General features: G+C 39.1%; 1 protein-coding gene across 1 annotated transcript in view; it reads right to left on the bottom strand.

The window, feature by feature from the left end:
• Window positions 1-7406: 7406 nt before the first annotated feature.
• LOC116979418 (relaxin receptor 2-like) overlaps window positions 7407-12604 on the bottom strand; it is a 65799-nt gene continuing 60601 nt past the window's right edge. The window contains exons 18-19 of the mRNA XM_033030981.1: window positions 9550-9765; window positions 7407-8116 (exon numbers count right to left, since the gene is read on the bottom strand). Coding sequence (XP_032886872.1) covers window positions 7938-8116; window positions 9550-9765 — 395 coding nt within the window. The 3' untranslated portion in view covers window positions 7407-7937. The remainder of the gene's footprint in view (window positions 8117-9549; window positions 9766-12604) is intronic.

Raw genomic sequence — 12604 nt, 5'->3', positions numbered from 1 at the left:
TTAATTTGACTGGGTCAGATGAGTTCTCATTCCATTGAAATGGCCCTTCCCCATTCCCTATTTTTACATCGGAGTGGTCTATATAATTTTCCATAGCTATCCTAAATGTTAAACTATTACCTGAAAGTCCCCCTTTGATACCTGCTGCACTAGGCTCATTTGCCAGTATCAGCCACGTATCTGTTTAATTGAGCCACAAAGAAATTCCTTCCGAATTTCCGTGCTTCCGAAACTCCTCATAATGTTACTTTTGTGATTGCTATGCCAGGATAGTTCATATCGCCATTATCTCTACTTTGACCCTAGACTCTATGCTTTTGCATATCTCTGCGATTTCCCTGTAAATCTATTCCTTCCCACTAGTTGCCAGATCATAGAAACGCGTTGGTTTTGTAATTGCATCCTTATGGTTTCTTGAGTCTAAACAGAGACATTCTCCTCAAGCAATCCAGGACATCTCTTTCCAGGACACTAATACTCATCAATCAATACTGTCATTTCCCCCCTACTATCTTTCCTTGTCTATGATTTCTGAAATATTAGAACCCGTTCTTACTCTTTTTTTTCATAAACTAGGTTTTCTTATTCCAATTGCATTGCAATTCCATCTGGGTAATTATGCTTTGCAACCCTGCAAGTTTGTAAAATAACATTCTTGTGTTCACAGAGTGAATTATAAATCTATCTTAGATATTTTTGTACTCTCTCTTTATCTGGTTCTGTCTGCAAAGTTTATTTTTGTTGCTCTGGTTGTATTTTTTTTAAACCTCTCCCAATCCCTTTGCACAGTTCTTCTCATTTGCAAAGCTACCTTCCAAATTGGTTTAAACTCGATTTACAGTACTGACCAATCTTCCTGCAAGGGCATTAGTCATAGTCATGGAGTCTTACAGCGTGGAAACAGGCCCTTCGGCCTAACTTGCCCACACTGGCCAACATGTCCCATCTACACTAGTCCCACCTGCTCGCGTTTGGCCCGTATCCCTCTAAACCTGTCCTATCCTTGTAATACTTGTCTAAATGTTTCTTGAATGTCATGATAGTACCCGCCTCAACTACCTCCTCCGGCAGCTCATTCCATACACCCACCACCCTTTGTGTGAAAAAGTTACTCCTCAGGTTCCTATTTTCCCCTGCTAAATACCTGGACCACCAAAAATGACTTAGGTTTAAAATCTGCCTGGTCTTATTCAGATTTCCATAGCATCATGCCAGGGATTCACCATCCAGATACTGTGCCAATCAGACCAAGAGTAGTATCCAATATTCCACTGGATTCATTAAAGATTTGAGGCCTAAGGATTAGGGTGAGAAGTGGAACGTTTGTTATTTTCTGGTAATATTTTGATTTAATTTACCATTTGACATGTTTCTAATGAACCTTTGTACTGTGCCATTCTCAACACCAGTGCCCTGCAAGGATGCATTCTCAGTCCCCCTACTATAGTCCCTATACACTCAAGAGCGTGTGGCCAAATTCAGCTTTAACTCTATCTACAAGTTTGCAGATTACACCACTATGGTGTCCAAGATCACAAACAATGATGAGACAGGGTATAGGAAGGCGATAGAAAATTTGCCACATGGTGTCAGAACAACAATCTCTCTCTTAATGTCGGCAAAAGGAAGGAACTAGTTATTGACTTCAGGAAGCATGGTGAAGTACATGCCCCAATCAGCATCAATGGTGCTGAAGTAGAAATAGTTGAGAGCTTCAAATCCCTTGGAGTTAATATTACCAATGATCTGCAGTGGACCAACCACATTGATGCGACAGCCATGAAGGCCTCTACTACCTCAGGAGACAGGAAATGTCTCCAATGACTCTTACAAAACCTTTGCAGCTGCATCACAGAAAACATACTGTCGACTTGTATCCCAGCTTGGTTGGGGAACAGCCTTGCCCAAGACTGAAATAAATTGAAAATAGTTGTATATGTAGTCCAGTCCATCACACAGACCAGACTAACCAACATTGACCCCATCAAACCTTCAGGCTGCCTCAGAAAAGTAGGCAACATAATCAAAGACTTGTCCCACGCTGATGAATCTCCTTCTTCCTGCTATTGTTAGTAGAAGATATAGATGTTTGAAAGTGTGCACTATCATACTCAGGGACAACTTTTTCCCCTCTGCTATCAGGCTTCTGAACGGTCCTTCCAAAAGTTAGGGTACTGTCCGATTCACCTCTACCCTATTGAGGGCATTGGGCTTTGTCATTGGAACTGATGCGTTACAATGCTGAGAACTATATTCTGCACTTTATATCTTTCCCTTTGCTGTCTCTATTTTAATTAGGGTTGACTTGATTATATTCATGTATAGTTTATCTGATCTCTTTGGATAGTATGTAAACCAAGCTTCTCACTGTACCTTGCTACACATGACAATATAGACCTAAACATAAAGCACTTGTGACCTTGCTGCAGTCTTGTCCTTGGACTAGTGGGTGCAGAGGTTGGCTGCGATAAGCCCTTTACCTCTGGCCCAAGTAAGTGGGTTCCAAAGGTAGCAATTCCAGGCAACATACTCGTTCAAGTCCAATGTTGCATAATGCACTGAAAACCATTGTTCATTATAGCACCCACAGCATATCCTGCATGATTATATATTTTCAAGGTTGAATGCAATTAAAGAAGTCTGTACAATTGCTAACATAAATGGGCACACTTCATAATAGATGTGTGTTTCTACCCAATCACTTTGCCCCTCTCTTCCAAAAGTGGCTTTGAATTTAGGTCCCGTGGTATCTTGGTGTAAATATTCTAACCATTTACACCAACCAATTCCTGCAAAGTTAGTTTACATATGTGTGACTTAACTAAGTTAGATATAGGCTCTATTATTTAGTACCAAAGTTCTACGTTTTGATTTAGTGTAGTTCCCTGTCATGTTTTACTACATCAAAACTGCTATGCATGTGCTACTCTTTTAAAACTCCCACGAGAATCCATATCTTAATTGGATTGTTTTTATTTTCCAAATCAGCAATAAAGGGCTAGGGAAAGATTTGTAAGAGGAGTTAGAAAAATCCAAGGCTTCATTTCACTGTTATTGTGTGTCTTCAGGAGGACTAGAGTGGTTTTCCTGCACCAGATCTTTGTCCGCAGGATACGTGGGATCTGGGAGGACAGAATAAGATATAAAACTAGAAGTAGAAATGCAAATGTACAAAGTCTAGAGATCAGGTAAAGTATTAAGTAGTTTCTTTATTGCAGCATATAATACAGCTGGTACAAAATATTTTACAGTTTTGCATGAAAAAAATAACATTTTGCATTAACATTTGCACACAAATAATATTGCCTTAACTCTAAAGCTAAGAATTACAAAGCGCATGTATACAGCATTTACTATCATGTACTATATTGCTTGAAAGAAAAAACATGTTTAGTAATTTAGGCCACAAAAGTTTGTATAAAAACAATGATGTTGTGCTGTAAAAGTAATTAGAATGTGCAGATTCTAATAATTCATATTGAGGATAGGAAAAGAAAAGTATTATGAATGTGCTTGTGTGAATTCACCACCTTATGGACAATGTCAATTCATTAGAGCAATTTTAAAATGCTTAATTATTGCATCTCAATTCTTTTTCATAACTATGTTTAAAACCTCTAATTGAACCTGAAACGACTGTCACGTGTATAATTTCCTTTAAAATATAAAAATTAGGAAAATATATGCAAAGGTCATTTGGTCAAATAAGTCTGCTCCTTTTAGCTAGCTGTTGACCACTAGCCTTGACTTCTCACTCCCACTTCTCCGAGAAAATGCATATTTTTTTATACAGGTACTCATAAATTGTGTCAAGGAATTATTCTGACTGCTGCTGTGTTTTCATGTACCCCCTCCTTGTACCCATTCTAAATTTGAGATCATCTGCTGCCGAAATCCTGTTGCATCCCCCCAAGTCACGGTCAACAATTGACCCTATACTCCCTCCATAAACTGTATGGTCTTCTTTAAGATGATTGTTAAACCATATCGATGGCCACACGATTGGTGTCCTGCTCTTTTATCTCTTTTCGAATTTGTGTGAAATGCAGTGACTTGCAGTGTTTTTGCCGTTAAACATGTAAAATAAATATCATTTGTTATTGTTTATGTGATTTGCTTGTCTACATAACTAAAGGGCCCGTCCCACTTGGGAGTCATTTGCGCATCACGCAGGTGGCGCGCAAAGATTTTGTGAATCACAAAATCCTGGGGCGCAACGAGCGTGCACGTCACGACGCGCACATCGTGCATCATGACACGTAAATGATGTCGCATAAATGACGCGCAGATGACGACCAAGTGGGACAGGCCCTTAAATGTCATTTGCTTGTCTACATAACTAAATGCTTTCCCTAAATTCTGGTTTTGTAATTTTTCAAAAGCACATTAATCTTGAGGGAATTGGATTCAAATAGCCCCCATAACTGCACTCATTTCTTGTGTATTACTATTGGTTTATTATTGTCACATCTACCGAGCTACAGTGAAAAGCTTTTCTTTGTGTGCTATACGATCGGGTAGAACTTTATTCATCCCAGGAGGGAAATGTGTCTGCCAACAGCTCTAAAACACAACAAGATTCCTGAAAGGTGAAATTAAAGTGACGAGTGAAAAGTCCAGGAATGGCGATGGGCAAAGATTGGTGATTGGGGGGGTGGGGGAGGGGAGTTGGGGGAAGGGGAATCAGTCTATCCCATGACTGAAGGGGGAGGAGGACTTGTATAGTTATCCAATTAAATCTGATTATACTATACTCTAATTGCAACATAGTCGCCTTCAAATTCTAGTTACACCTCAATTAAGAAGATGTAACGTTTTCAGTTCTCTCTGGTGATAATGGTTATTTGAGATGTATTCAGATGGGTGGCCACCATCAAATAGAATTCAGCCTGGAGAAGTTCAAGGTAATTTATTGGGGGGAACATACATAAGAAGAGGCACACAATCGTTTGCAGAAACTGAGATATGTAGAGGAACAGATGAAACTTGGACTGCATTTCCACTAATTCCTGAAGGTTACTGGGCAAATAAATAGCTATGAAAACTTTTACAGCTCATTTTACTTCATTGGCCAGGCACAGAATTTAAGAACAGAAAAATCAAATTAAAAATGTATATATCTCTCAGCGGGGCACACTGGAATATTTGTTTGTGGTCACCATTTTTATAGTAAGGAAGGATTTGTAATAGAGTGGGTTCAGAGGAGATTCGTGACTATGTTTCAAGGTCTGTAGAAGTCTGCTTATGAGAAATTCCAGTAATTAAATCGATATAGAATAAAAAGATACTCTATCTGTGTCCATGAGTTAACAGATTTTTTTTTAAACCTAATTTTATCCTTTGGGGTCATTACGTGGTTCAAGAAAGCAGCTAACCACCGCCTGGTCAATGGCAATTAAAGCTGAACGATAGTTGGATGTTGCCACATCCCTTGAATGAATAAAAAAAACATTGTTTTGGAGGAGCGGGTGTTGTTCATTTTAAAACACAGGAGATTGAGTAGAAGTGTTATGAAAGACTCGGGTACAAGGCATCAGGGAAGCCCGGGTACTCTCCCAATTTAAATTTTACTCCGTTGTATTGCAGAATGCAGAGTTGGTTCTGCAAACCTTCCTTTTTAATCATCTGGACCTAGCTTAAAATAACTACCTGCAGCTCTATTGCATTGCCCGATAAGGTGTTAACATGCGCACGCAGGAGCCTGTGTCAGATTTGACCTGGAGACTGCTATCTGCAAGAGTAGGAACAGTGGTACCACAATTAGCCTGAATGCAAACAGAATAATTCCATCACTTAAGAATTCTATGGTCTTTGCCCTTTGCATTCTACCTTTCCCAACAGCATATGTGGCCTTACTGTTGTTATCAGTGGACTGGAAGAACAATCATTACATTAAGTTAGTGGAACTAATTGCAGCCGAGAATAAGCAATGTTGTGCTGTCCTTTTAGACTCTGCTTATCAAGCACTGTTGAACAAAATGGAACGCAATTTTGTTTAATCTGCGTTATTAATCGTTCTAATCCACAGAGCCGATTCAAACCACAATGATGGATTTTACCCATAATTGCTCAAATTTCAATCTGGCATCATGTACACAAACTAAGCATGAGTAATCCTTTCAAAACTGACTGTGCATGTCCCAATGTCAGCCCCTCCACATGTACTCTGTTCAGGTTCAGACTGTATCTTCCTGTCTGGTAATATAATTCATGTGTCAAGTTTCTGCTCACATACAGTATGTACTGGACAAAAAGAACATTTTGCTATTGGCACAATATAATTCCAGCAGTTGGCAGCACAATAACAATGAGCAAGCACATGAAATGACACACGATTACACAGCAAGAACAAAAAATTCTAGCATTTCTTGGAATAGGTCTCTGGGTTATAACTCACAAGCCACTGGATAAAACTTCATCACCTTCATAAATTACCATGAGCTTTAAAAACTGCACACATAGGTTAAAATGTAATACCTGTTAACATATTGTCACAAGGAATAGTTATAATAAGTTCATAAATTGAAAAACAGGAGCAGTTCAGTCCCGTCTAGTATAATAAAAAAATTTACAATAGAAGGTGTTACATGCACAACGCACATCTAATAAAAAAGAATAGTTTACTCTTAAGTAGTTGCGTACAATTCAAGTGCGACGTAATATTACACCACATAGCAAGTGGAAGAGAGAAATTCACTTGTGATTAGTGCCACACAGTTTGTAAGTTTCTCAATATGAGAACCTGTTCATATTCACCCTTTAAGAAGGAATGTCCTCTGTAATCGGACACTCTATAAGTCATCTACATCTCACTGCCAGTTCTTCAATATGTCTACCGCAATTTGGTTGAGCTGACGTATTAACTGAGCATGAAGGTAGACACAAAAAGCTGGAGTAACTCAGCGGGACTGGCAGCATCTCCGGAAGGAATGGGCGACGTTTCGGGTCGAGACCCTTCTTCAGACTGAAACGTCACCCATTCCTTCTCTCCAGAGATGCTGCTTGTCCTGCTGAGTTACTCCAGCTTTTGTGTCTACCTTCATTTTAAACCAGCATCTGCAGTTCCTTCTTACATATCAACTTAGCATAGCAGCTCACACTTGATAGCAAACCAAACAGTTAATGTTGAAGTGATATTTGTATAAGATCATGGAAATACACATTTTAACACTCACAGTGCAAACCCACGTCTGTACAAATGCCATTCGGTCCTTCCACAACATTATGTTGATATACTGTACATGGCACATCCACAGTGTCAATGTTTAGACATTGACAATGTGTGCGATATATATATGCCGAGTATGAAATTGCTAAGTCTGAAATAATGCTTTTCCTCAATTGATAATGTCCAAATTTATTTTACTGCCAGTTTCGCTTTCAAAAGCAAAGATAGCTGTGCAGTCTCTGTATCAATATTGTATGATTTGGTGGTGAAAAACAGTGGCACAATTGTGTATGATGATTTGGGAGGGACACTGAGCAATTTCATGGTCTGGAGCTGGTGAAAGGGTGGAATAATGCATGCCAACTAATAAATGGAGGGTGCCTCACCCCTTTCCTCCCGCACTCAGTGCACGCAAAGTTGGTGGTATGTACATCAGAATTTGTTAGGCAGTAAAGGTAACAGATGTTGCACTAATCCATGGGAAGAAATGAAATTGTTAGAGACATGGTCACCAGGAATAGTTGCGTTACACAGTGATTATTTGTCCAGACTTGATATACATCTCCCACAGTTCAGCGGTGGGATTATGAAATGTGGTGATAAAGCTCCCTCGAATTATGCTGTCAGATGTGAGTCTGTTACACAGTGATTGCTCTTGCCGAGATGGTAAGCCTCATTCAACGTTGTAATGATTGGCCATGTTACAAACCACCCATTTCGGGAAGTAAGATGGTAGCACTCCCTTGAGTGAAGCTCTTGCGGGCGGCGGCTATACATTGCTCGTTTGCGTGCTACTTGTGAGGCTCTTTGTTGGCCCAAGAAAATCTTGGCTCTGCAAACACTGCTTTAGCTTTTCCTGAAAGGATGCAGTTGTAATTGTGTAGAGGATTGGATTCAGGGCACTGTTTATAGGCAGAATGAAGATTACAACCCAAGATGTCACGTTACCTGTTAACAAAATAAGAAAGAATAAGTTAAATTTTCTATAAAGAATAAATGAACGTGACATAATACATTCCTGGGGATAGAATAACTCAAAGGATTTTCAGACAAAAATAATTAAGAGTTGATTACACACAATCTGTAAACTAATTAGAAAATATCACTATTTGGCATAACAACTGCATGATATTTTAATAACGTTATCTGGACTATTTGTGCTGACTAACTCCTTCCACAGTGTTACCTTTTAATAAATCTTTTATTAAATGCGGTGATTTTCTTTACTCTTTTGGCTGACATCAGTTATCAGTGTTGATAATGAGAATTATCATTTCTATTTTGTGGGTGAATTATAACATTTCAAAATTGTATAACAATCTTTATCCAGTTTTGTATATCTGTACTGGTCAATTCGTTGGCCTTCTTTTTATACTGTTTGTGGCTTGTTCATCAGAAATAAATGTTGCTGTCTGCTTTTTATTAAAACCAAATAGATCAAATGGGTGACTATTAATGGACAAAGGCTGAGTGGTCCTTCTTTACCAGCTTTGCTGCCCAAACTGGCAGAAACGAAGGCTTCGCAAGCACACAGACTATCTGCTCCTGTCTTCCCATCTGCTCCTGCTGAGTGCCAGTTCCAGGAAGTGTGCTTCAGCTATACCTCTCCAGTCAGTGGTGAACTGGCCTCCCAGTGGATGACTGGGCCTGCGAGCACACTCATAAAAAGGGTGCAGTGGGAACAGCGACTGGTGAGTTTGGGTGACACGTTTGTTCAGTTGAAGCTGCCCAAATAATGATAACGTATAATAATCACTATCTGCAGAGGTTATTTTCTTTAAGGTGTTTGGAAAATATATCAGATTTGTTGCTTTGCATCTTTGCATAAAATTATCCGTTCTGTTCGAATCAAGTGAATCAGATCACAGTGATGGCTCCACAGTCAGGTAAAACAGTATACAAATGATTTCTGACGCTCATTCAGAAAGAGTAAAACATATATAAGACATGATCGTGCCTAGATTGTATTATAATAGCTATATGTTACGGAAATTTTCCATACCACCAAACATAAGAATAAAATGGAGGCCACAACATGTACAACCCTATCTGAGGTCATATTTCAAGGGAGACTCTAAAATGGATGCATAAAAGTTAAAAGAGACTATAAGGCTTAGGTCTGATAGGTCTGATGCTGAGCATTTGTTAAAGTTACAAAAACTCAAGGCATCTTGTGGCAGAATATTTTAAAATCATTGAGGCTGATACACCTAGGTGACCAAAGGTTGAGTCAAGGGGGGCGATTTACAGGGCACATAGAAAAAAATACACTCCCCAAAGCCCCAGACAGAAGCACTATCTCTACTCCAGTTATTGCCAATTGTAGCAACACAGTCAGTTCACAGGTAGCGGCACAAACTTACCCAATTTTGATTTCTTACCTGGTATTTCTACTCTGAGTAGAGATAGTATCTTCAATAGAAAGATGGGGATCCAGCAGAGGAAATCAGTGAACACAATGAAGAAAAAACGTTTTGCAATCGCCACCTCTCTGGAAAAAAAACTCCTCTCAGCTGACTGTGCTCCCGTCTTATGGATTGAATAAAACATGCTGGTGTAGGAGAAGACTATGATGATGAAAGCTAGTAAGTTCAAACCTACAAGAAAACACGCACTGTTAGGAATCAAATAGACTCGAGTGAGCAGACCCTGTGGTCTGTAGGCCACAAGATCACATACCATAATGTAAAACTACATTCTGACAATATGCTGTGCCAGCAGTTACATGTGGCAGAATAAATCTTCAAAAATGATGGCCACAATTAACGTTCATTAATCACAGTTTGACTGAACTATTTGGACTGACTAAGATCTCGCAAAATGTCAAATGCAATGTTCACTGTGACACTGAAAGATTAAGGGTGGAGGCATCAACATGAATTGTAATATGAATCTGTTGAGCTTAAATGTACCATACACAGTACAAGCTTTGAGTTATGGACAATGCACTATAACTCGCTGCATCCTCCAGGAGACAGTTGATGCTCATGTAAGTTACATCTAGATGGGACAGGTGATCAAAGAGAAAGGTTTATTAAGAAAAGATTTTGTTTTCTATGTGACCATTTTGTATCAAAAGCATATATTCAATTTTCATGAACATTTACAGGTAAATATAGAGCTGCACCAGTAAATCCAATCTAAAAAAGACACAAAGCGCTGTAGTAACTCAGCGGCCCAGACAGCTGTCTGAAGAAGGGTTTTGGCCCGAAATGTTGCCTATTTCCTTCGCTCCATAGATGCTGCTGCATTTGCTGAGTTTCTCCAGCATTTTTTTTTTGTGTGTAACTTATCCTCTCTAAACAACATGGACAGGTGACGGTTCAGGTCTGGACCCTTCTTCAGACCTTGTGATCTATTTTTCTCTGTGTAATGTTAAATATTACATTCCTAAATTCTTTTTTACATATCTCCAGAACAATAATTATAAGGAAGGCATGCTATCCTATAAATAGCCAGGCTCATTGATATCCAGGATGTAAAATTAGAGGGCACTCCTGTGGTTTAATCGTTTATTTTGGAATTGAATTGAATGTTTATGGAAGAATGAGGTCCCATCCCTTCCCCTCAGCTCTACCAGTTCCTCCCTCTCTCATCCGTCATTCTGGAGAAAGATCCCAACCTGAAACAACATCTGTCCAGTTTCCTCCACAGTTGTTGCATGGCCTGCTGAGTTCCTATTATACTGATTTTTTTTTTTTTTGCTGGATAATTATGGATATTTGCACAGAAAAACAACATCATCGACCTTATTCACTAATAAGAGATTTTTTAAATCCATGCTCAGTTTTTTGTTATATGTTCCTTCATGGGATACGGATGTCACGGACATTTATTGTCCAATCCCACTTGGCTCCTGAACTGAGTGGCTTGCCATTTATTGTTATTTTTTTGTATATGGAATGTGAGTTTTGTCACCAATATCAACACCTATTGTCTAGATTTAATGGTCCCTAAACTGGGGAGGCAGTTAAGAGCCAATAGCATTGACATAGCTAGATTCACACACAAGCCGGATGTGACGAGAAGAACTGAATGACGGCGATGAACCTTTTTTTGATAATGGTGACCATCTGAGAAAAAGTTTAAAAGGAATTATTAGTTTTAGTTTAAATTCCTAGACAGCTACAGCGGGTTCAATTTATAATCAAACTATAGGTATCAATGCCGACACCAGAGGCAAGAGATGCTGGAAGGAACTCAGTTGGAGGAACTCAGCAGCATCTGTGAATGGAGAGGACTGGCTGACAAGTCAGCACCAATGTACGGTTTCAACACAAACCATTGACCATTCCTTTCCATGCTGCTTGACTCGCTGTGTCTTCCAGGAGATTGGTGATGTTAATGCTAATTACTAGATAGGACAGGTGATCAAAGAAAAAGGTTTATTAAGAAAATATTTAGCTTTCTATGTGACAGCCAGTTTCACTCCATGCTCGCATATTTCCTACAATATCTTTGGCTTTTAATTAATGAAACAGGCTCGCATTTGGTAACGTCAAATGCCGTTTGAAAGTCTAAACACACTACATTTGCAAGTTCTCCTCTATCAACTGTTACATCCTCAAAGAATTTGAGCAAATTTGTTAAACATGATTATCCTTTAATACAACTATGACTTCCACCAGAGACTAAGGACATGTTATTTGAAATTAGCCCATCTGTTATCTGATATTTACAATTAACTCCACGGTGAAGACTAATGCAAAAAATAATTTTGCATATCTTCTATTTCTTTCTTTCCTTTTATTTATTCACCAATGTTGTCTCTATGGAGAAATAAATTGGACGATTCGGTCTCACACTTACCTTCCTATTTATATATCCATTGTTTGATTGGATATTCTCTCAATATCTATGCGCTTCCTTATTAGCATTTCAGTCTTTTATGGCTGGCTCCTAAAAACTTCCACTGGCTACCATGAGCCCTGTCCTCTTTATATATTTTACTTTTCAATTTAATATTATCCTTGTTAGCTATTGTTCAATGTCTCTACATTCGCTGGAAGGAGAAGCAAACCAATGTAGAAACAAACAACTGCAAATACTGATTTTGAAAAGACGACACAAAGTTTTAGAGTAACTCAGCAGGTCAGGCAGCATCTCTGGAGACCACGGAGAGGCAACGTTCCGGGTTGGGAACCATCTTCAGACTGAAAGAGGATGAGAACTTCTTCAAGGTAAGTGTGATTGTCCTTGTGATTGAGGCAGTGCAGCGTAGGTTCACGAGATTGATCCCTGGGATGGTGGGACTGTCATAGAAGGAAAGATTGAAAAGACTAGGCTTGTATTCACTGGAGTTTAGAAGGATGAGGGGGAACCTTATAGAAACATATACGATTATAAAAGGACTGGTCAAGCTAGATGCGGGAAAAATGTTCCCAATGATGGGCGAGTCCAGAACCAGGGGCCACAGTCTTAGAATAAAGGGGAGGC

Source organism: Amblyraja radiata, chromosome 12 (genome assembly GCF_010909765.2).
Source record: "Amblyraja radiata isolate CabotCenter1 chromosome 12, sAmbRad1.1.pri, whole genome shotgun sequence".
Lineage (NCBI taxonomy): Eukaryota > Metazoa > Chordata > Chondrichthyes > Rajiformes > Rajidae > Amblyraja > Amblyraja radiata.
Note: the sequence above shows the minus strand (reverse complement) of the source record. Positions and strands in the feature narration are given on the sequence as shown.